This window comes from Theropithecus gelada, chromosome 9 (genome assembly GCF_003255815.1).
Source record: "Theropithecus gelada isolate Dixy chromosome 9, Tgel_1.0, whole genome shotgun sequence".
NCBI lineage: Eukaryota > Metazoa > Chordata > Mammalia > Primates > Cercopithecidae > Theropithecus > Theropithecus gelada.
Genome location: NC_037677.1, coordinates 48,472,634 through 48,496,744, shown reverse-complemented (window position 1 = coordinate 48,496,744; position 24,111 = coordinate 48,472,634). Strand labels below are relative to the sequence as shown.

Sequence of the window (24,111 nt, the reverse complement as noted above, 5' to 3'; positions counted from 1 at the left end):
CAAACTATCCCTGTTTGCAGATGATATGATCCTATATTTAGAAAACCACATAGACTCCAATCAAAAGTTTCTTAAACTGATAAAGAATTTCAGCAATGTCTTAGGGTACAAAAATCAATGTGCAAAAATCACTAGCATTCCTATACATCAAGCACAGTAAAGCAGAGAGCAAAATCAGGAACATACTCACATTCACAATTGCCAGAAAAAGAATAAAATACCAAGGAATACAGCTAACCAAGGAAGTGAAATATCTCTACAAAGAGAGCTACAAAACACTGCTCACAGAAATAAGAGATGACATTAACAAATGAAAAAAAAAACATTCATGCTCATGGATAGAAAGAATCAATATTGCTAAAATGGCCATACTGCCCAAAGCAATTTACAGATTCAACGTTATTCCTATTAACTTACCATTGAGATTCTTCACAGAACTAGAAAAAGCATTTTAAAATTCATATGGAACCAAAAAACACCCTGAATAGCCAAGGAAATCCTAAGCAAAAAGAACAAAGCTGGAGGCATCAGGGTACCCTACTTCAAACCATACTATACGGCTACAATAAGCAAATCAGCGTGGTACTGGTACAAAAACAGACATCTATACCAAAAGAACAGAACAGACAACCCACAAATAAGTCCACACACATACAACTATCTGATCTTCAACAAACCTGACAAAAACAAGCAATAGGGAAAAATTCCCTATTCAATAAATGGTGCTGGAATAACTGGCTAGTCATATGCAGATTGAAACTGGACCCCTTCCTTTCACCATATGTGAAAATTAACTCAATATGGATTAAAAATTTATATGTAAAGCCCAAAACTCCAAAAGCTCTCTAAGACAACCTAGGTAATATCATTCAGGACATAGGTATGAACAAAGATTTCATGACAAAGAGGCCAAAAGCTATTGCAACAAAAGCAAAAATTGACAAATGGGATGTAATTAAACGAAAGAGCTTCTGCACCAATAGGGTAAACTGACAACCTACAGAATGAGATAAAATTTTTGCAAACTACGCATCTCACAAAGGTCTAATATTTAGTATCTATAAGGAACTTAAACAAATTTACCAAAAAGAAAACATTAAAAAGTGGGCAAAGAACATGAACAGACACTTTTCAAAGGAAGACATACAGGTAGCCAAAAATAATATGAAAAAAAGCCCAACACCACTGATCATTAAATAAATGCAAATTAAAAGCACAATGAGATACCATCTTATACCAATCAAAATGGCTATTATTAAAAAGTCAAAAATGACAGATGATGGCGAGGTTTTGGAGAAAAGGGAACACTTATATACTGTTACTGGGAGTGTAAATTAGTTCAACTATTGTGGAAGAGATTGTAGCAATTCCTCAAAGACCTAAATAAAGAAATACTATTCAACCCAGTAATCCCATTACTGAGTGTATATCCCAAGAGTACAAATTGTTCTATTATAAAAGCACATGCATGTGTATGTTCACTACAGCACAATTCACAATATCAAAGACATGGAATTAACCTAAATGTCCATCAATGTTAGACTGGTAAAGAAAATATGGTACATATATACCCTAGAATACTATGCAGTCACATAAAAGAATAAGATCATGTCCTTTGCAAGGACATGGTTGGAGTTGGAGGCAATTATCCTTAGCAGAATAGAAACAGAAAATCAAATACTGCATGTTCTCACTTATAAGTGGCAGCCAAATGATAAGAACATGTGGACACATAGAGGAAAACACACACTGAGGCCTATTAGAGAGTAGGGGGATGGGATGAGGGAGAAGATCAGAAAAATATCTAATGGGTACTTGGCTTAATACCCGGTTGTACAACAAACCCCTATGACACACATTTACGTATGTAACAAACCTAAACATGTAACCCTGAACTTAAAATAAGAATTGAAAAAATCAATAAAATTGATAAACCTCTAACAAGACTAATAAAAATAATAATAAAGAAGAGACAAATCACGAATGTCAGGAATAACACAAGAGATACTATTACAGATGCTGTAGCCATTTAAACAATAAAAGAAAATACAAACAACATTACACTCATAAATTTAACAAGTTAGAAGAAATGACCAATTATTTCCTACAAACTACCAGAAGTCAACCATGATGAAATAGATAATCTGAATATCCCAATAACCATTGGAGAAATTTAATTTGTAATTTAAGAGCTCCTGTAAAAGAAATCCCCAGGCTATAATGATTTTACTGGAGGATTATATCAAACATTTAAGGAATTAAAACCAAATTCTACACAATCTCTTCCAAAAGATGAAAAACAAATGTTTTCCTACATATTTTATGAGGCTAATACTACCCTGATGCCTAAAGCAGACAATGATAGTACAACAGCAAAAAAACCCCTAAACCTCAATATTCTCATGAATTCAGAATAGCAATATCCCCCATAATGTCTTAGCAAATACAATCCAACAATGTATGAAACATTTTGGTAATCAACACAGGGTCATAAAGATAGGCACACTGATCAATGGCATAGACTAGAGAACCCAGAAATAGACCCACACAAATATGCCAAAATGATTTATGGCAAAGATCCAAAAGCAATTCAATGGAGGATGGACTGTCTTTTAAACAAATGGTGGTGAAGCAATTGGATACCTATAGGCAAAGAAAAGAACTTCAACCTAAACTTCACAATGTCTAAAATAATTAATTCAAAATGGATTATAGACTTAAAAATATGAAAAATCAAACTTTTAAAAAAATAGGAGAAAATCTTTGGAATACAGGGATAGGCAAAGAATTCTTAGACTTGACACCAAAAGCACGATATATAAAAGGAAAAATTGATACACTTAGCCTCATTAAAATGCAAAACTTTAGCTCTGCAAAAAGTCCTCAACAGGAAAGGAAAAGCCAATTACAAATTGCAATAAAATGATTGCAAACTATATATCCATTAAAAGACTAGTATCTGGAATATATAAAGAATTCTGAAAACTCAACAGCACAATATAAGCAATCGTCTTAGAAAAACAGTCAAAAGACTTGGGCAGACATTTCACTGAAGAGGATATCCAGATGGCAAACAGGCAAATATGAACATAAAAAAATTTCAACACTACTGACTATCAGTGAAGTGCAAATTAAAGCCACAATAAGATATCTCTGTGCAATTATTAAATAAAAAATAGTGATAACACAAAATGCAGGTGAGGATGTAGAGGCATTTTCTTATGCATTTCATGGCTGAAGTATAAAATGGTACAGCTACTCTGGAAAAGAGTTCGGCTGTTATTTTTTTTAACACTACACATGTAATTACCATATGACACAGCAATTGCACTCTTGGGCATTTATCCCAGAAAACCTGCACACAAATGCGCATAGTGGCTTTATTCATAATTGCCCTAACTGCAAGCAATTCAGATGTTCTTCAATGGGTGGATGGTTAAACAAATAGGGACACATCTATTCTTTAAAATAATACTCAACAATAAAAGGGAGAAACTCTTCATACATGCAACAACTTGGATGGAACCTCTAGAAAATTATGCCTTTTTTTCTAGAGTGAGAAAAGGCCAATAAAAATTATAATACTATACAATTCAATCTATATATCATTTTTTAAATGACAAAATTTTAGAAATGGAGAATAGAAAATACTATGGTTATCAGGAGGTAGGAACAAGAAGGGCAGGGAGGTATAAGTGAGGTCCATGTGGTCATAAAAGAGCAAATGGGGAAGGAATCTTCTTGGTAACAGAATTGTGTGTTGGATGTGGTAGTGGATATATCAGCTCACGCAGGAAAATACTGAATACAACTAAATACACACAGACACACACACACAAATGAAACTGGGAAAATGTGGATCTGAATGAGATCCATAGGTTGTATCAATGTCAGTATCCTTATTGTGTTATTGCATCTCAAGATGTTACCACTGAGGAAACTGAATAAAAGGTATGCTGGATCTCTCTATACTATTTATTAAAACTGCATGTAAATCTATACCAACTCAAAATAAAAATGTAATTGTAAAATATTCTGAAAAGGAAGATAAATTGGATGGTATCAAACTTAGCAAATATTGGAATATACTATAAAATAATAATAACAGTATGGTATGGTATGATATTCGTGCAATAAAGAGAAATGAGCACCATCAAAAAGGAATATAGCCACATAATTTATCATATTAACAGGAAAGAGCAAGAATAAAAATTATATAATTATCTTGATAGATGCAAAATAGCCTTTAAATAAATGTAACACTCATTCTTGATAACACTATTAGTAAACTAGGAATTCAAGGGAATTTTCTTAATCTGATAAAAGAACATTAAACCAAAATTATGTAGCAAACATATTAAAGAATAAATTATTACAAATTATATTCTGACATCAAGAACAAAATAAAGACATCCATTGTTATTACATCTACTTAACTTGAACTAAAGACCCTAACTAATGCAACAAGACAGGAGAAAGAAATTTAAAAAATAACAATTAGAGGCCAGGCGCGGTGGCTCACGCCTGTAATCTCAGTACTTTGGGAGACTGAGGTGGGTGGATCACAAGGTCAGGAGATCGAGACCATCCTGGCTAACATGATGAAACCCCGTCTCTACTAAAAATACAAAAAATTAGCCAGGAGTGGTGGCGGGTGCCTGTAGTCCCAGTTACTTGGGAGGCTGAGGCAGGAGAATGGTGTGAACCCAAGTGGCAGAGCTTGCAGTGAGCTGAGATCACGCCACTGCACTCCAGCCTGGGCAACAGAGCGAGACTCTGTCTCAAAAAAATAATAATAATAATGGCAATTAGAAATGCAAATATAGAAGTTTTATTAGTTATAGATGACATGATTGTGTATACAGAAAATCTAAAATAATCTAAAGGTAAACTAGCAAAATAAATTAGCAAATACAGTTAGTTCACTGGAAATAAGTTTGATATACAAAACCAATTCCGTTTCTATATACACACAGTAACAAGTAGAAAACTCAATTTGAAATTTACTACATATAATCATAAAATCAATATCCAGGAATAAATCAAACAAAAGTTATTCAGATCTCTACAGTGAAAGCTACAAAACTTTACTGAGAGAAATTGAAGAAGCCATAAATAAATTGAGGGGTATACTATATTCATGAATTACGTTACTCCATATTGGTAAGACATTAACACTTCCCAAATTGATCAAGAGTCAAGGCAATCTCAGTCAAAATCCCAGATTTGTTTGTGGAAAATAAAAATATAATTTTATAATGTATAAGAAAATGCAAAGAGTCAAGAATCACCAAGTTGATCTTGAAAAATAAGTATGAAGCTTGCTCAGGTTTTCCTCCATCTCCTGACTGACCCTGTGGTCCTGTCTAGTGTGCTGTGCATGCTCCTCTGGGGAACTGTGAGTAACAACCTATCTTTTCAATGGCAGTCATCTCCTGATTTGTTGGCCTTTCTATACCTGTATGATAATAAAAATTCCTTGTAAAACACAATGATGAATTTTCTAAAACTACATACAACAATAATAATGAATCCTACTAACACACTGTTGAGCAAAAGAAGTAAGATACGAAAGAGTATGGAACATTTGATATCACTGATATCAAGTTAAAAACAGGAAAAACCTAATTAAGGTCATTAGATATCAAAACTGGTTCCATTTGGTGGGTGTGGTGACTAAAGGGGTGCACAGGGGAGAACTCTGAGGGTGCTGATGACGTTCTTTAATGTAAGTGTTGTCTGTGTGGGCATGTTCACTTTTGAAAATTCACTGTGATTCATATAAGATTTCAACATTTTTCTGTATGAGGTTTATGCTTCAGTTTATATTAGCAAAACCACTAAGAATTCAGTCACAACTATATTCAGAATAAAACAAGGCATTCCAAAACAAGAAAGAATAAAAATAAATTATCTAACACCTCATATAAAAAGTTTTTAAAAATAGCAATAAAATTGGCCAGGTGCAGTGGCTCATACCTGTAATCCCAGTACTTTGGGAGACTGGGGGGGCAGATCATTTGAGGCTAGGAGTTTGCAATCAGCGTCACCAGGGTGGTGAAACTCCATCTCTATTAAAATCAGCTGGGCATAGTGGCATGTGCCTGTAGTCCCAGCTACTCGTGAGCCTGGCGCACAAGAACCATTTGAACACAGGAGGCAGAGGTTGCAGTGAGCCATGATTGTGCCACTGTACTCCAGCCTCAGCAACAGAGTGACAGTGTCTCAAAAAGTGATAAATAACAATAAAACAATTATTATGTAGCAGGCAGACAGAAAAAAATACAAAAAATGATTAAACAAATTAGACCTAGTTCTTTGAAAAAAAATCAATAGAAAAATCTGCTGTCAAGTCTAATCAAAAAATAAAGCAAGACAACACAAACATGTAAAAATAGGAATGAAGAAGGAGTTATGTCAACAGCTCAGTATTTTTAAAATTGTTTACAAGTAATATATAGAGCTGTAAGTAATGAATTTGAAAATTCCAGTGAACTGCAAGATTTTCAGTGAAGCAGATTACTAAAAATGATTAAATGAAATGTAGAAACCAGGAAAGAAAGTTTCCAAGATACAAAAGTAATATCTCCAAAACCAGCAACTAGTCCAGAAAATTGTACAGTCAAATTCTTTCCAACATTCAAGAGCTCTGTCTATGCAAGTACAAAAGAATGAGCAATTTCTTTTCCATGTTATGAAAAGAGCACAAGCCTAACACAAGCTGAACACAAGCATCTGAGAGAGAAATTCTGCCAATGTTACTTATGCATCTAACAGGAAACCCTCACCTGCTATAACAAAAAAAAAAAAAAATGATATAAAATAGCACAGTAAGCCAGGACCAATTTCTAGGAAAGGGCTCTTCACTTACAGAATGGAGACACACAGAAAAGAGTACTCTTCTTCTACTTACTGCTATCTTTCTGGGTATGACAGTTTGAACTGCCACAGTCATTCTGAAATTATGAGAAAAATTAAGACTGTGGCCTGAGAACAGCCAAGTTGAGATATGAAAAAGACCTGGGCCTTTGGGCTCAGCAATGAATCACTGATTTGGCCAACCCTGAAGCCTTCCTAGTTGCAGTCCTCTTTAATGTGAGATAGTAAGTCTTTCTTATTGTGTAATCCACTTAAGGTGGACATTCTGTTACCTGAAGACAAGCACATTCTGAAAATGTACAAATGTGAATTAAATTTAAGCTGAGAGAAAAAAGAAAAATGATTACTAATTTCTAAAAATCAATGAGGAGATATGCAAATTTATATAGCTTATAATAAAATGTGATATTCAAGTCAATAGGGAAATGAAGCTCTGCTGTATAAATGGTAGTAGAAACCATTTAGTGAAAAAATGTAAAAGCTAGGACATTATGTCACAATTTATCCCAAATCCATCCCAGTTAGATGGTAGATTTTGTAGGGAAAAAAAAAAATCAAACCACAAAAATAACTGGAAGAAAGTATGAGTAAACAGTATCTACTTTGTGAATTGGGTATAATTTCTAAAAAACGCAAATATAAAAAAATGCAAATGGATAATCTCATTACTTGACCACATGCATTTTTTAATGTCTGTATGTGAAAATATTTTTTAATTCAAAGGCAAACTATTTATTGGAACAAAATATTAAACACAAATAACTATCAATCCCTTTCTGAAAGAGAGGTTATATAGGTTTACAATGTGCAAAGAACCTGAGGTATAATTTACAAAAATGTGAAATACAAATGACCAATAATTATACTTTAAGATGTATAATCTCACAAGAAATGCAAATTTAGTATATCACTTTTTCATCCTGCTACCAAACTAGCAAAAATGCTTAATACATATTAACCATATTTTTAGCATATAACATAGACTTTATATACTACTCATGGATGTGAAAGTTATTAGGCCTTTCTATAATCAATTTGAAAATACGTATCACGTACATTAGGAGCCTAAAAGAATTAATATTCTTGTTCTGGTAATTCTACTTCTTAAAAAATATAATATGGAAGTAAATATAGATATAATTAAAACTATGTATTTTAGATGCTCATGACAACACTATTCTATAATAAATGTGGTGAAAATACCTAAATATTCATCAGATAGGAAGATGCAATAAATGATGGCTGCCTGGAAGTTGAGTAATGTATTTCCACTGAAAAAATCACAGTTGTAAAGCACAAAGAAATGAGGAAATATTACCAATATAACATTTAGTAGGAAGGCCAGGATATAAAATGTATTACAATAAATAGCAATTTGATAAATATACATATCATGATCTCTATGTACAGAGGGAGAAAAAAAAAAAAAAAAACACAAGAAAATACACCAGAAACATTAACAGTATTTATTTCTTGGTTTAAAGATTGTAGCTGAGTTTTACATTCTTCTTTTCATTTATCTATATTTTCTGAACATTCTATCCTTAATGGGTATGTATTGATAAAACACTACCTAAAATGAAATACTTAATTGCATCTTTTCCTTATTTCTTCACTGGGATGAAGCAGCAGTGTTTGTTTCAGTTCTCGGCTCGGTCAAAAATAGTTCTGCACAAGGGTTCAGAACGGTTGACATTTTACTTTGAAAATACACTGGAAGAATGTTAATCCATGAAGAGACTCAAGTTTATTTCTCTTCTTCAACTCACTGTGCACAGCCGGGAGTCTCTATGAGAGCAGCTTAATAGAGACACTGCACAGTCCTCAGACTAGATCCTCGCAGCCCCACTTCCACCCGTATCCCCCTCCTCACTGCTGTGCCCACTTCCCAGGCTCCTAGCACCAACTGCTGGAGCCACCAGGTAAAGGCAGCTTCTACCTCATTACGAGTTAGCCTTTTCAACCTGGCTTCACCTCTTACAACTTCTGAACCCGAGAATTTGGGGCAATTTGTAACACCGCATAGTGGATCTGCACGAGAATGTTAATGATGCACTTTCAAGCTCAGGGAGGACTGAGGTCTCACGGCGTGGCAATCGCTGCACAAAGAGCAGTTATTACTCAGTGAATTATCAGCAGTCACAAGGCTCTCCCAGGGATGCAACATCAAGGGGGGCATTTGATTCCCATCCAAAGCCAGCTTTTATGAAGAATCAACATTGACAGAGAAGTCAGAAGAGGCATCTTAAACTAGTAAAGGGGAATGAGGCCCTTCTATTTCCCTGGGAAATCGCTGGAACAGGGAGGCTGAGCCAAGGGCAGTGGTGGAAATTTCAACTCAGCAGGCTCCCAGCCAACAGGAAGGGACTGTGATGCCCTAATGCTGGCTGGGGAAGGTTGGAGCAGAAAGTGAGATGAAGGGGAGAGAGGGAGTCACAGAACTGCATCACCTCAAGTTCAGAAAGGATGTTCTGGGTCCTCTGTTAACCCCCTCTCACTCACAGGAAATCTGCCTTCCAACCCAGCACAGCATCATGCTTGCTGGTACTATGCATCTCCCCAGTCTCTGGGCCTCTCTTTCCCAAACTTAGCTGTTCAGACCCCAATTCCCCACCTATTGCAACCAGCACACGTGCTTCTATGTATATTAATACATTTGGGTCCCAGAAAGATCCTGCTTGACCAGACTTTGTAGGGCCAGAGAAAAACTTGATCCCCTGGACAAAATACTCCTTCAGCCTCTCTTGGTCCTAACTTGATTCTAGAAAGGAGAAGAAAACAGCTCTGTTGTCTCACACCACATCAGGGTCTCCCTCATCCAGGATGCAAGGCATAAAACAAAGCCACAGGCTGTCCAGATGCTTCTGCCTACTTCCCCCACTCTCCTGCCCAAGGACACCCGCTGCCCTCCACTGAGCCACTGAATCGGGTGGATGCCACCCACAGAAAATGAGGTTCAGAGGGCCTGCGAGCAGTTGGCAATTCTCCCAGGGTTTTCAAGCACAAGGGACCAGGAGTTAGTGGAAGAGAATGAGTTCCCTACAACAATGTCATTAGGATGGAGAAAGGCGGACAGCTTCAGCAATCAGGTCATGGAGAAATGTTTCCTCTGGGCTATAACTAGTGCTCCTATCTAAGCAAGTCATGCTTGTGGGGGGAAAAAAAAAGACACCCACGTTTTTCTTCTTGCATTGATTACACCAACAACAAAACAGCCCTGAAAATAAAATCTTATCAGAGGTGAAGTTCCACAGATCCCTCACAGCCCTTGGTCTTTATAAGGAATGGGGCCGGGCGCGGTGGCTCAAGCCTGTAATCCCAGCACTTTGGGAGGCCGAGACGGGCAGATCACGAGGTCAGGAGATCAAGACCATCCTGGCTAACACCATGAAACCCCGTCTCTACTAAAAAAATACAAAAAACTAGCCGGGCGAGGTGGCGGGCGCCTGTAGTCCCAGCTACTCGGGAGGCTGAGGCGGGAGAATGGCGTAAACCCGGGAGGCGGAGCTTGCAGTGAGCTGAGATCTGGCCACTGCACTCCAGCCTGGGCGACAGAGCGAGACTCCGTCTCAAAAAAAAAAAAAATAAGGAATGGACATCTGCTGCCAGGCATAGAAGGGGAGTTTGGCACTGCCCTGGCACACAGAGCTGAGTGATCCCAGCTGTACCAGCTCAGGGCTGCAAGAGGGAGCCTCCCATCTCTGGCCTTGGCTTTGGGGCTATAATCTAGGGTACTGTCAGGCTGGAAGCTGTGTTTTAGGCCTTCCTGTGCCTCTCTGCTCTTGTGGAGTCTGAGATAGATACGCTCAGAGAAAATGCACAGTCCCATTTGCCCAAAGCTGATGCCCTGTGCCATATGAGCACGCTCTCACTGCCAAGTGCTGCACAGTGTCATTACACTGACTGACCCCTCCATCCAACAAGTAGGCTCACATTACCTGTAACTTTCCTCTGAAGAAACAAAGGTTCAGAAAAGGGAAGTTGTGCAAAAACTCAGGAGAGGCAGAACCAGGAGCAAAGCAAAGGCCCAGGTCAATGAGACAACATACGTACAATGTACCTTTGGATACCGTGGATGCTTAATAGCTCCTGCCTGCTCCCTACACCTAGCAGCTTCCCACACACCCCACCTTTGGAAACTTAACTACAGGTGGCTCTGACACATCTGTCAGAGCTCAATCACGAGCTAAGGACATTTACATGGACATGTTCATGGCATCCTCCTTTGGAGATTCCTGTCTGAACAAAGAGAAAGAAAGCCAAATAGAAATTTGTGAAGGTCCTGTTACAGTTCTGAGCCCTGAAAAAAAATATGCCTCCAATAGGATAGAAGAAGCATATACCACCCCCCACCCCACCAAGACAAATGTTAGACCAATGCCTGTGAGAGCTGGAAGAGTTTCCAGCAAACCTTTCTCCTGGTGGCAGACCCATGCCAGACAGCTCCAAGTACAAAACAGACAATTAATATTTTGCTAGTAGTTACACAGCAAGCTGATGACATAGACCTTTGGTTTTTCCATACAAAGCTCATTCACTAAGAACACACTTCCTGGATGAGATAATTGAATTGAATTAGTATTTGTCCAGCACCCTGTAGTGAAAGGCGATCACCTACTCCTTCCCTCCAATGAAGGGGCTGAGTAATCTACAGTCTCTTGATACCACTTAATCTAAAATGTCTGGGTGACTCACTGTCCCTGAGATTTCCCTCCAGGGTATTTAGTTTAAGAAAATATCTTGGTCTTTAATTTAAAAGATGCCTCTTGGTTTAAGTCTTAAAGAAACTGCTTAGTCTGTGTCTGATTTGTTCATATATGACATATATAATCTTTGCAGGGAATGCTGCCCCTGCCCAGCATAACAGGATCTAGGAGTCTGCCCAGTCGGCTCCTCCAGCAGCTGTGCACCTTGCATGGCCAAGAGAGTTGCGACCCCTTGGACTCTGACCTTGGGCACTCCTTAGATGACTGATCTTGGCACTGTTTTGGTGTGGCTCAGGACCCTACCCTCAAATTTGTCACCCATCCTCAATTTTTTTCTTCCTTATGTGAATGTCCTTTATTTTTAAGTTACCATGATTTTCCAGCCCCACCCTTCACAGCCCCATCTCCCATCCGAAACCACCACTCAGCTCTGCCTTCAAATGCTGCCCTACCCCCATGATACAGTCCTAATCCCTTCTCCTTGGTTCATGTGAAACCCCCCGGACTTGCTTTAATGCACCCTAGGCCAGAATCACAAACATTTGCTATAGTAAATCCCATTCCCTGCTTTCCAGATAACTTCCCCTTAGCAGTGATAAGCTGCCAGGCAGACAGATAACAACTAGGATATGCAGTCATTAAGGGCAGATTTTAAAATGACAAAAAGATACATTTTAACATAAAGCCCACTTGAAAATCAGCTTCCCTTCCAACTCAATTACATTCAGGCCTCCTGCTCAAAGCTCCTTATACTGAGAGATTCCAGCTCCCACTGGCTTCGGGGTTTTTGAGGCACGTTGCCTTGGCAACATAAAAGGCCCAGACACCTGAAACAGGAAGTGGAGGACACAGTGCCTCCCTGTCTCTCAGGCACCTGAGGTGGCCAGCAGGGCGCCAGGCACAGGACTGGAGGGTCAGCTGCTTGAGACAAGGCAGGGACCTCCACAACCAGCATTCCCACCAAAAGAAGTGGGTGGGAGACGGAAGGAGCCAGCAGGCAGGACCTAACTTCAGAATAAGACTTGGGGATGAAGGCAACTGCGCCAGGACCATGGTCAATATGAACAGTTATTTCAGTAGCCAGCTACACTTGGCAAGCTTTTTCATACCAAAGTGACTGAAAGAACCCTCCTTACCTGGTGGGAGTCCCAGTGCAAGCCCGTATCTCTTGTGGTCATGACCCAGACCAGTGCTGACCACCCATCCCCATCCCCTCACCAAGTCTCACAGCTTTGGGCATCCTAACAGACATCATAGGCCAGCCCTGGCTTCCTGGACATCACAGGTCACCCCCTGGCCCTCCATGGGAAGTCACAGAATAGTTGCTAGCCAGCTCCATCTAGGATGCCACCAACAAACCTCTGAGCTCCAAAATGTCATCAAGCCATGTATGTCAGACATTGTGTCACAACAAATTATTGAATCTTCAATTATTTATATGACCAATCCATGACTCTCTCTTCCATCACAGAGTGGGCTAAAAATTCCCCACCTCCCCATCACACATGCACCCAGGCCATCCCAGCCTCTCCCTGGTGAGCTAGTCTTCTGCCCCATCTGTCACTGATGAGCTCTACACTGCTCCCTCCCTGTTCCCCAGCTCTCACACTCTCCACCAGTCCACACATGCGTCTTTCTATCCTGGCCCTCAGGAGCAAAACCTTAGAAGTCCCCCACCCAGATTCTCAGTACCCCAACATCACTTATCCCTTGCCTCCCCCCTCTAGCACTGCTCCTAGCCAATGCTGACGTCAGGCTAGAGGGCTCTTTACTGAGGGCTTATCCAGCCCCTGCTGAGAGCTCATTGCTTGCAAGGACTGTCCTTCATGCTCCAGGTACCATCATTAGTGGACACATCTTCCTTCGAAGTGTATGAAGTGTGTACATGTGTGAGTGTGTGAGCGTGTCTGTGATTACATGAGGCTGTGCCTGAGTACATGCCAATCAGTCAATGCTTTCATTATTTCCAGAGAAGATCAAGCCCCTGTGGCCTTGGTCTTCTACACCATGAGTAGTCCCATCTCTGGTCTCTCCTGTACAGGTTATTTCTGGAAGTGCATCCAAGCCAGTGGAGTTGGCCAGGCCCAGGGCAGCCAGCCACTGACCACACCAGGATACCCACCATCAGCTCCACATTGGCTCACAGTGACCACATCCGAGGTCCTTCACTTGGATAATTGTTCCAAGCCCTTACTTGCCATATGGGCCTCTTTGTCCTAGCCCTGTTAGACTCTTGGTGTCATGGGTCTCCTTAACTGTGGGGATCCCCACCCTGGATAAAAGGCCACCTCTCTACTATCTACAATCCTGAAAAACTGTTCTCTATCCCCCATAAGAGGTGGAAGAAGAGGGAAAGTATCACTCGGAAGACCCAGGCTGCCACCTGCACCAGCACCAGCACCAAATAAAAAAAGTCAAACCTCATTCAGATTGTTCAACTCATCTGTCTCTCATTTCTCTTTCTGCTGGGCTCTGGCATTTTCCAATTTCCACCCTCCTTGCAGCTCCGTTTTCTGTTTGTGGCCTTGTCTCACTCTTGGATCTGGAGGACACTCAGGCTGTAACGTCTGTCTCCCGCCTCAACCACAATTCACACTTGTCCCTGTGGTTGGGCTGATTTCACTGCTCTGAGAAAACATATTGTCCTTTATAGCCTCCAAGCAGCCCCCCTGATCCAAGCAGTAGGACCCAGTTGTTACCAGGTATCCCTGCTCTACTCAAAGAGACTCCATTAGTGACAATTTCTGTTTGGAAACCTCTCTGCACCTACTCCCTAGCATGCTATATAAACACCAGCCAATGGTAGCATCAATAGAGAGAGACTGGGAGGGAGGATATCTGTGCCAATTAACAGTTGCTGGGAGCCCAGGGATCCTGTAGCTATTGCTGTCTTCAGGGGCACCATAGCAGGAAGATTGGAAGATAGGGAGCCTGGGGCTTACCTTGCGCATGTCTTTGCCAAAAGTCTCACTATAGGTAGTGCCAAGGATTTCAAATTGGACATAAGGATTCGAACTGTCCTCCCGAAACTCCATCACCCCAGTGAGGCCAGTGATGTGGCCCTGCAGAAGAGGAGAAAAACCCATTGGAAAATCTGGTTAAAGTAAAGGATGGCATCCCAAAGGCTAAGAGGAGCAAGGAAGTGGTCACCAAGAAGGGAACAATCAGTCTTGAGACCATGGACAGGCTGTAATGAGGACAAATAGGCTGGTGGTCCTAAGCCCTCAGAGCAGGATGAATACTTTCTAGGACATTTGCTTATAGGAGAAATCTCTAAGGCTTGCACCTGTCATTCATACCGTCTATATGCTTAGAGTCCCTGCTATGTGCCAGGCACCATGCTAGCCATGAGATTAAACAGTGGCGGCTTTTCTCCTTGCCCTCTTGAAGCTTAGTCCTCCCCTTGCAATCAGTTCCAGGGGCTCACCTTAGCCTGACCCAAGAGGAAATTCAAAGGTCAACAAGAGACATATCAGACACATGATGTTAAGTTGCAGGGCAGCAAGCATGTGCATTGGAGGGCACAGTCAGGTCCCAAGCTTGGATCTTGACTTTGCCACCTGTGCCACATTGGGCACATTGCCCATCTCCCAGCTTTGGCCTGAAGTTAATCAGCTCCACATCATAGAACCCACAGGACTGAAGGAGAAAATAGGTACAAAGCACAGCATCCAGCATAGACTGGCTACCGTCCCCCTGCCTCTCTCTACTGGCTCAGTGGGCTCTATAGGAGAAGGAGGCAGCAGGAGGCTGAGGGAGTCATGGTGACCCCCTTTCTCTCTCCAAGTCCAGGGTGTGATTCTCATCCAGATTTATCTCTCATAGTCCCTGTGAGCCTACAGAGTCCCAGAAACACTGGGCCCAAAAGGGGCCCTGGCTCTGCCCTGGGCTGTAGTGGATTCTCACCTACACTACAGCATGTTCACTGCTACTGAAACCACATGCAGTTCATTGTGAATAAACTCCTAATGCTATGGATTTCCCTAAATACTCTTTTGAAACCTCTAAAAGTCAATTCACTTTAACAAATGGTCCATAGATTACTCAATTCACTTCAAATCCAGCTTTCTAATTCAGTATCCCTCCTCAGCACATGAGATACATCACAAGCACACATACAGGTGCATTCCTCTCTTGGGGAGTGGTGGTCTGCATAGAGGGGTACCTTGCAGACATGGGATAGGCAGCTGCCTCCATTTCATACCTACTTGACAATTGTGGCCAAGGGCAAGTTGCTCAGCCTCTCAGAAATTCTTATATTAAATTGAGGACAGTAATGATAGTATGTATTCGTGGACCACAGCTCACCTGGCCTGCAGATGCTGGGACAGGAAGAGTGACGAGGAGAGAGGAATGGGGAGAGGCCTACTGGGGCAGCCACACAGAGCCTAGCTTCAGGCCAGCTGCTAGAGGGGAACACAGTAGAGTTGTAAGAAGCGGCCTTTCTTTGGCCAGGTTGGGGGTGCCTCTTCACACATACCTTTTTGATGGTGTCCAACATGGACCTCCCACCATTCCAAGGCTTAGTGGACTTCCGTATGCAGTTGAGGCTTGCCATGCTATGCCACTTCCGGTCCTCCAGCTTCCTGTGAAAGGCGTTGGCCAGCATCAGAACACTGTCATACAGATAGAGGTTGGAGATCTGCAAAGACAGAGGCAGTGAAACCCTTTCCACAGGTGCATTTCCAGAGAGCTTTGGAGAAACCCACAGGAAGAAGGAGGAATGCAGGATGCCAACACTAAGCTGTGGTGCTGAGTATCTATGCCAAGATCCTTGGCTTTTAGGTGTACGTTCAAAAACCCAGCCAGCTTCTGGAGTCCTGAATGGAATAAGGCCTTGCCCTGCCTCAGGAAGTAGAGTGGGAGGTGCATCTGTACATCAGCAAGGAGAACCCTGATCTGTAGCTGATTGAGATGTGCACACAGGCAAGTTACCCACTCAGGTAAGGGAGGTTAGAGGGAAGGATAAGCAGAAAGCTCAGGGTTGAAGGATTAGTGGGATAAAGGGAGGGCACAGCATGTGCAAGGGCATAAAGGTGTCAAGAGACAGGGCCAGGTACAGCGCAGTCCACCAGAGTTTCTTGTAAAGGACCAGCTCATAAAGATTTTAGGCTTAGTGGTCTCTTTTGCAATTGCTCAACCCTGCCATTATAACATGAAAGCAGCCATAGACAATATATAAACATATGGGTGCAGCCATGTGCAATAAAACATTATTTTCCAAAACAGGCAATATACTGGATTTGCCCTATGGGCCACCATTGGCAGATCCTTGGGTTAAAGGAATGGAAAGCAGCTCAAGACGACTGTGTCAATGGATACAATACAGAGGGAGCAGGATCAAGAGAGAAGCAGGGATTGAACCCTGCAAAGACTTAGGGACTTGCTAAGGAGGAATAGCAACACAGGTGACTATAGGGGGAAGGACGCCATTGTTGGGTCTGTATACAGGAAGCTGGAGATCAGACCTGGGCCTCAGAAAGACCTCTCTGGTCACTGGATGGGCCTAGGGTAAATGGTGGCCTGAGTGACGAGGTAACAGCGAGGACGGTGGTAACAAGAGATGAGGATTCTGGTGCCTGCTGTGCAGTGGAGCCACTGCCACCCAGGGAACACATTTGGGATTTGCAACTGTGCCCATCTGAGGACCACCCTTCTGCTTAGTTGTCTGATGTGAGTTCAGTGGTAGAGGAGACACATGCCTGTCTCAGAGCTCTGGAGAGCAAGGCCATGAGTGAGAATCTAGGGTAGCAGTGTGAAGAACGACACTACAGCATCGGAGCCCAACCCATGTGTGGGGTCTAGGGTGGGCAGGCCAGGCTCAGCCTCCTGAGTGTGGCTACAGACCCCGATCTGGATGTGGAGGAGCTGGAAGATAGAACCCACCCTCCCAGGGGCCCAGCGGGAGCCCAATGGGAGAGAAGCACAGCATTGTTCTCAGATGTTACCTTCACACCACCCCAGCCCTCCATGGGCACACTGGAGCACAAAGGAGAGGAGTAGGAGAAGGGAAGGGGGTGAGGGCGAGGTAACGTCCACCCTCAGTCAGATTTGTGGCCCCCCACTGATAACTGTTGCACAAACAACCCTCAGCCAAAGTGGGTCAAGGGGACCATTCTCTGAACGCCTAAGCAGCAAGTCGTCTGCTAAAAATATTTTAGAAAAACAAAATCACCAGATAAAAATAGGAGATCATGTCAGCCTCACAGGACTCCTGCAAAGATCAAATAGGCTCCTTGGGCTGCAAAAAGAACCCCTCCTCCCGCAGCCTCACTCCCACCCTCCTCAATATGTCCCTGTACTACAACACCTCTGTGCCTTGTTCTCTGCCCGCAATTTACTTCCTCATGTTTCTTAGTCCAGGTGCTCCAAAAGCAGAACCTTAGATCAGAACTTAGGTGGCAGGAACTCTCCAGCAACTGAAGCTGAAGTCTGAGATGAGCCAATAGGAGGTGCAAGGCATCACAAACATCTGCCCCGTTATGCCTGTCCAGTCCTCAAGGGCCATTCCCAGCATGTCACATCCAGGCAGAGCTGACTGCCACCCCTGTAGGTGTCCTTGTGCACAGACCATTGCTGAAGAGCTCTGTCTTGTCACTGTCCCGTCACCCAGCTCTGACCACTGTGGGCTGCATGCCCAGGGTCTCTGCATGCTGTAGGTGTGATAGGTACGTGGATGATGGCCAGATGTTGCAGAGGTTTCAAGAGTGTACTAAAACCAGAGCATTGAACTGAGGGGGAGCAGAAGGTCAGTGCCTGGGCTGACCCTCTTCAGGGGCCTGCAGCTCACAGGAGCTTACTTGACAGCAGGAGGAAAACTAAGTACCACCACCCACCGGGAGCTCACCCCCCACCACACACAGAACACCATGACAGAACTGTGCCCTCAGCCACTTGAGGCCTAGAGGAGCATTTCCTCAATGAGCAGGACTAATTCACTCTTTGTTGCTGGCAACTTACCAGCCCTCAGGAGCCCCCACCACTGCATGTGTTTTAAGTCTTCCTCCCCTCTGGAAAACAAACCCATGATGGAGATGTTGTTATAAGGAATATAAGCCACTTAGAATTGCTTTGTTGTTTTTGGTTTTTGTTTCTTTACCCAAAAGAATAACTTGAAACTGAGAATCCTTAATGATGTGAAGATTTCTCTTCTCAAGACATTCATGGGTCTACCAGTCACCCACTCATAGCTGCTGCTATTTAACCAGCCAGGTCTCTTTGACCCCTACCCCTATCCATCCACACACTTACACATCAGGGCAGAGTCTACAGCACCAGCTCATCTGTGGCTCTGACCAGAACCCAGTGGAATCTCCTTTTCACTTCAGCACGTCTATTCACAATGAATCAAGGTACTCAACAAATGTATGAATGCAGAGAGGTCTTGAAAAAAGAGGAAAAAGCAGGACATGACTCAGAAAGGCCAAAGGAAGCCCTCAGTCCTTCCACAAGTATGTCTACTTGGAAGGGCAAATACATACCAGTTCACAGGAACAGGCTTGAGCAATGCACTTTTCCAGGTACAGATAGGCAGGCCTTCCCGCTGCCCACGTATCACCCTGGATGTACCCTCTTCCATTACATATGTTGTCAGCTCATAAATGTGTTTACCTCAGCAAACTTCGAGGTCTTTAAGTACTCTCTCTAGAACTCAGCACCAATCAAAGCACATAGCTGGTACTTAATGTATGTTTAATGGCTGAACACATGGTAGACACATGTATGCACAAACGGAAGGGTAGATGGGTGTGTAGATGTATGAGTAGATGGATAGATGGATGGATGAAGTGATGGATGGATGGATGGATGGATGGATGGATGGATGGATGGATGGATGGATGGACGGACGAATGGATGGAGTGATGGACGGATGGACGGATGGACGGACGGACAGACGGACGGACGGATGGATGGATGGATGGATCTTCTCAGAAGGCATATACTAACCATGCTTTACAAAAAAGAGAAATTATAGAAAATGAATCGCAGATAAAAGAGATTTTATCCCTCCAACTTGACTTTGGAGAGAGCCTCCTTTTTTCAAACAGCAATTTGTTCTTGTCTAAAACCTCCTCAAAACACCTTCTTGATCTTCCCAAGAAGCTGTTTCCATTTACTCCACTTACTCCTAACTGTTCTCTGGTAAGATGTTGTCTCTCCCTGCCATGGGCATAATCTAACACTGCAGTAATAATCTGTGGCTCCCCCATCTGCACTCCAACCTCAGCATCCTCACGGAGGCGACCTACTTTGTGCAAACTGACTTTAGCTGACAGTTCACTGGTGGCAATGCAGAGGGTAGGAAAGGCCCTAACCTCACAACCGATTCTGAGAAGGGATTTTTGGATTAAAAAAATCACAAGTAGATGGTAGAAAGGCAGTTTAAACTTGGGGCTCTCTCCAGAGCCTGATAAACATAAGAGAAGCCTTTCCTTAGGGAAGATAGCTGGATACCAGTATCATGGTCGGTCATGTCAAGCCCCTGAGAAGGAAGTCTGGAAGGAGAGAGGCTTCCAGATGCATGGATGCTCACTCGTCATTGACCACCAGGGGCCAACAGCCCAGGCTGGAGCCACAGACCACAGGTGCAGAGAATGAGGCCTGGCTTGAAGAAGTCCTTGCCTCACTCCCTCATATTTTAGGTTAGGCACAGCACAGAGTCCATCAGCAAAGGTAAGGCAAGCAAGCAGATGCTGTCACTATTTAAACCCTCATCCCCATGCAAGCAGGAGCCCAGGGCTCTGGGTGACCTAGGAACACTGCAGCATAAAGTTCCAGGAACCAAAAAAGCATTCCAGGTAAGAGTAAATTTGAGAAGCAAAAGACAGGTCAAAGTGCCAAGGCCACGGGCATGGCAGAGGAGAGACCTGGCAGCAAAGCAAAATACCTAGAACCAGGTCAGAGATGCTAGAGGGAGTGAAGTCAAGGCCAGACAGAAGCCAGGAAAAGGGCTTGAGGCCTTCCTGGGAGCCCGTGGGCTCTATTATAAGTGAGGAGAGAGCTGGAAGAGGGACTGGATGGTTTCATTTAGCCACCCCAGAGATTTACAGTAAGTTCCTCTTTCACTAATTACCATATAGTATGACTCTCACACCAGGGTTGCAGCTTAGGCAAGTGGTCTAATAGGATCCACAACAGCTTTGGATTCATCCCAACCTGGACCAGCTTTGCTCACAGCTGGACCCCAGGTCTCTACAGTAGTGCCTGGATACAGCAAGCACTCAATAAATGTTGATTGAACAAGTGAAGTAGATCTCCATTAGCATCCATTGGCTGAGTGATGTTGAACAAGCTGTTGAACACTCTGAGACTTACCTTTATAATAATAAAATACAGTGTGATCTGGGCCCCTGGAGAGGTGCAATGTGGCAGCCCTGATTTATCCACCTGTGGAATGCAGATGGTAGTACCTCTGTGTGCCAAGTACTATTCTAAGATCTTTGCATGCATCTTCATTTTCAGAGGGAGCAGAGACAGAAAGGAATAGAAGAGGCAAATAAAATATCTAAGCAGCTTCCTGATTTCAATATGTATGAGCTGAGAGCTCCTCCAGGGACGTCCCCAGAAGCTGGGGTCAGCACGAGTCTAGATGCAGAACATGAGAACTACTGAGAAAATGAATTTGTATCCTCCAACACCACTCATCCTCTCCCACAAAGTCCCTTGGTCCCTAAAGCCTTCCAAAGGCACGAAGGGAACATGTCTGACTCCTATAGGCTTGAGGGTCAGAGATCAAGCAAGAATCAGCATTGAATATTAATTCCCAGTCCCACCTGAAATCTGCTCACCTGAGCACCTGTGTACATGTCCCTGGCCTCCTCCAGGTCCCAGCAGCACAGACACAGCTGCCACAGCCCCCAGGGTCTGAGCCGCACCTTTCAGGGCTGCATGATCTGAGGTGTTGCAGGGCGGCCCTTTAAGGGAAAGGCCATTTCTCTACCCCTAGGATGTTTCATAAAAGGTACCAACACAGGAAGGCTCAGAGAGTGTGTGTTGCATGGCAGGGGGTGGAGGGGAAAGCTCTATAATACCCTGACTCTGGTTCCTGAGAGGGAGACAGTGTGGCCCACTGCAGTCAAAAGCCAGACATTCACACAGCAAGGCTGGCTCAGCCACGGGAGCCTTTGGCACAGTGGATTCTGCAATGAGATCAGCAAGGTGTGCAGGGGAGATGGGGAAGGCAGGCAGGGTATGGCTGGAACAAAGGCCAGCTGCAGTCCAGCATCCATGGAAGGCAGGTGCTCTGCACTCCACCCTCTGCCCAGCTCAGAGGTTTCAGTCCTGGGGAACCCTCCAGATGTCCTCACTCAATGGTCACCTCCCATTTTAGGGGTGAAGTTCAGGTGCCCTTATTTTTCCCTAGGGAGATGGTAACCACTGGTTAACCTGTCTCCAGTCTCAGATCCTCCCTTTCCACACTGCATAGAGTTGCCTTTCTCAGATACACATCTTCCACATCACATCACCAAGGGCAGAGTCCCAGTCGCTGTTGTCCCCTCCAAGTTACTTCGCAACTTCTTGCCTCTCACCCCTTGCCCCAGGCACAATGAACTCTTCCCCTGCTCTCTCAGGCCTCTGGGCCTGTGCACATGCCAGTTTCCCTAATCAGAACATGCTACAACGTGGAAATTAAAATTCCCAATTTTGAGGGGTTTATGAGAATTAGGAGGAAACATTTGTGAAAGGTCTAACATAAGAAGAAATGCATAACAAATGCATAAATGGGTATTTATGGAATTACTGAAAGTTGAATAAGAGTTCTAAACATGTTCTTAGAAACACGAAGTTAAAGAGATGTCAAGGCATTTGCAAAGAAGATGCCTCTTCTTAGAAGACAAGTGGTGGTGGATAGAGGCTGCTGGGGAAAGATATGGGAGCTCTGTGTGAATAAATGTGGAACTGGCCATCTCCCACCAGAATCTCAGGCTATGCATTTCCCTGAGATGGCAGGATCCTGGCAAGGTGTAAATTTCCAACATCAGTTACCCAAGCAGGAGATGGGTCCTCAGAAAGATAACGGGAAAGGTAGGAGGCGTCTCTGGGAAGCAGGAGAGAACTCAGCCGTGAGCTCTTGTTGGGGGCTTGCAGCTCTTGAGAGACCCAGATGGACACTCTTGGCTGCTGGATAATTAGAGATGAGTCACAAGAAGTTGACTGAGGACCAGGGATGGAAAAATAGATTTTTTAAAAATTTATTACCAGAATTTCTATTACATCAGTAACTATACTTTATTTAGGAAAATACCTTGTGTCAGCAGGAGCAAAGGCCACCAGTAAGACTGTTAAATTGATCTTCATGAGAAAATAAGGAATCAAGATCCGGAGGGAGGAAATGGATGGAGCACTGGGGGCAGGGGAGCAGTGCTCAGAAACACTGCACATTCCCCAGAGGGGAGGGGCTTCGAAGGCTGAATCCTGCTTGAGCAGTTACAATGCAAATGCCCCACCCAACATCCCACCATGTGTAACACTGGCTCTGAGGCTCCCAAGGAGATGTGAAGGCTGCCTTCGTCCACTCAGGCCACTGCAACAAAAAACCACAGACTGGGTGGCTTATAAGCAACAGAAACTTAACTTCTTACCGTTCTGAAGCCTGGCAAGTACAAGATCAAGGTGCCTACAGATTCTGTGTCTAGTGAGGACGTGCTTTTTGGCTCATAGGTGATGCCTTCTCATCTTGTCCTGGCAGAGTGGAAGAGGAGAACTCTGGTCTCTGCAGCCCCTTATAAGGGCACGAATCCCATTTATGAGGGCTCCACCCTCATCACCTCCCAAAGATCCCACCTCCTAATACTGTCACCTGGGGGATGAGGTTTCGAAATAGAAATTTTGGAGGGATACAAACATTCAGACCACAGTGGATATCTTGTGCAGAAGGGAATTTGTTGTCTTGTTGAAACCAGGAAGGCACTGACTTTCCACCTGGGCAAGCACTGGGCAGGGTGGAGGCAGGCACATTAGAAGCCCAGGTGTTCCGGTCTGTTATTGAATCCCTGGAAGCAGGATCAGGACCAAAGATAATGAGCATGTAAGTCCCCCATGAAGTGTGTTGAGGTCCTCAGGAGTGCTGCAGGCTCCCAGGATGATCCAGCTAAGACCTTTGCCCCCATGAGTGGGGAAGGGAGAGGCCCCTGGAAGACAGGAGGGTGTGTCTGCTGGATGGCCAGACTGTCTGCCTTCCTGGCAGCAGCACATACCTTCTCTGTAGTAAATCTGGGGGTATTCCAGCCTAGTATTTGTTATGCTCTGGGGCCCACGGAATTGTTGTGCATCTGCATTATCAAGGTAAAAATCATCCTTGGAGGCGAAGGAAGATGAATCGCAGGCCAGGGTCAGAACCAGACCGTTATCCTCCCAACACCAAAGCTGGAAGTGTGGGAAATGTTTTCATTAAGAAAGGCTGCATTTCCTCCAGGCTTTTAAAGAGCCTAGTTTTCTCTTCCCTCTGTCATTAATCAAGCAAAGTGGACTGTTCAGGGAGACATCACAGAGGCAAACAGCAGGAACTGACCTCTGACCAAATCCT

General features: G+C 43.5%; 1 protein-coding gene across 1 annotated transcript in view; it reads right to left on the bottom strand.

Moving 5' to 3' along the window:
- The window catches only part of GRID1 (glutamate ionotropic receptor delta type subunit 1), a 753,633-nt gene that overhangs the window by 228,705 nt on the left and 500,817 nt on the right, over nucleotides 1-24,111 (bottom strand). The window contains exons 7-8 of the mRNA XM_025396749.1: nucleotides 16,066-16,227; nucleotides 14,528-14,647 (exon numbers count right to left, since the gene is read on the bottom strand). Coding sequence (XP_025252534.1) covers nucleotides 14,528-14,647; nucleotides 16,066-16,227 — 282 coding nt within the window. The remainder of the gene's footprint in view (nucleotides 1-14,527; nucleotides 14,648-16,065; nucleotides 16,228-24,111) is intronic.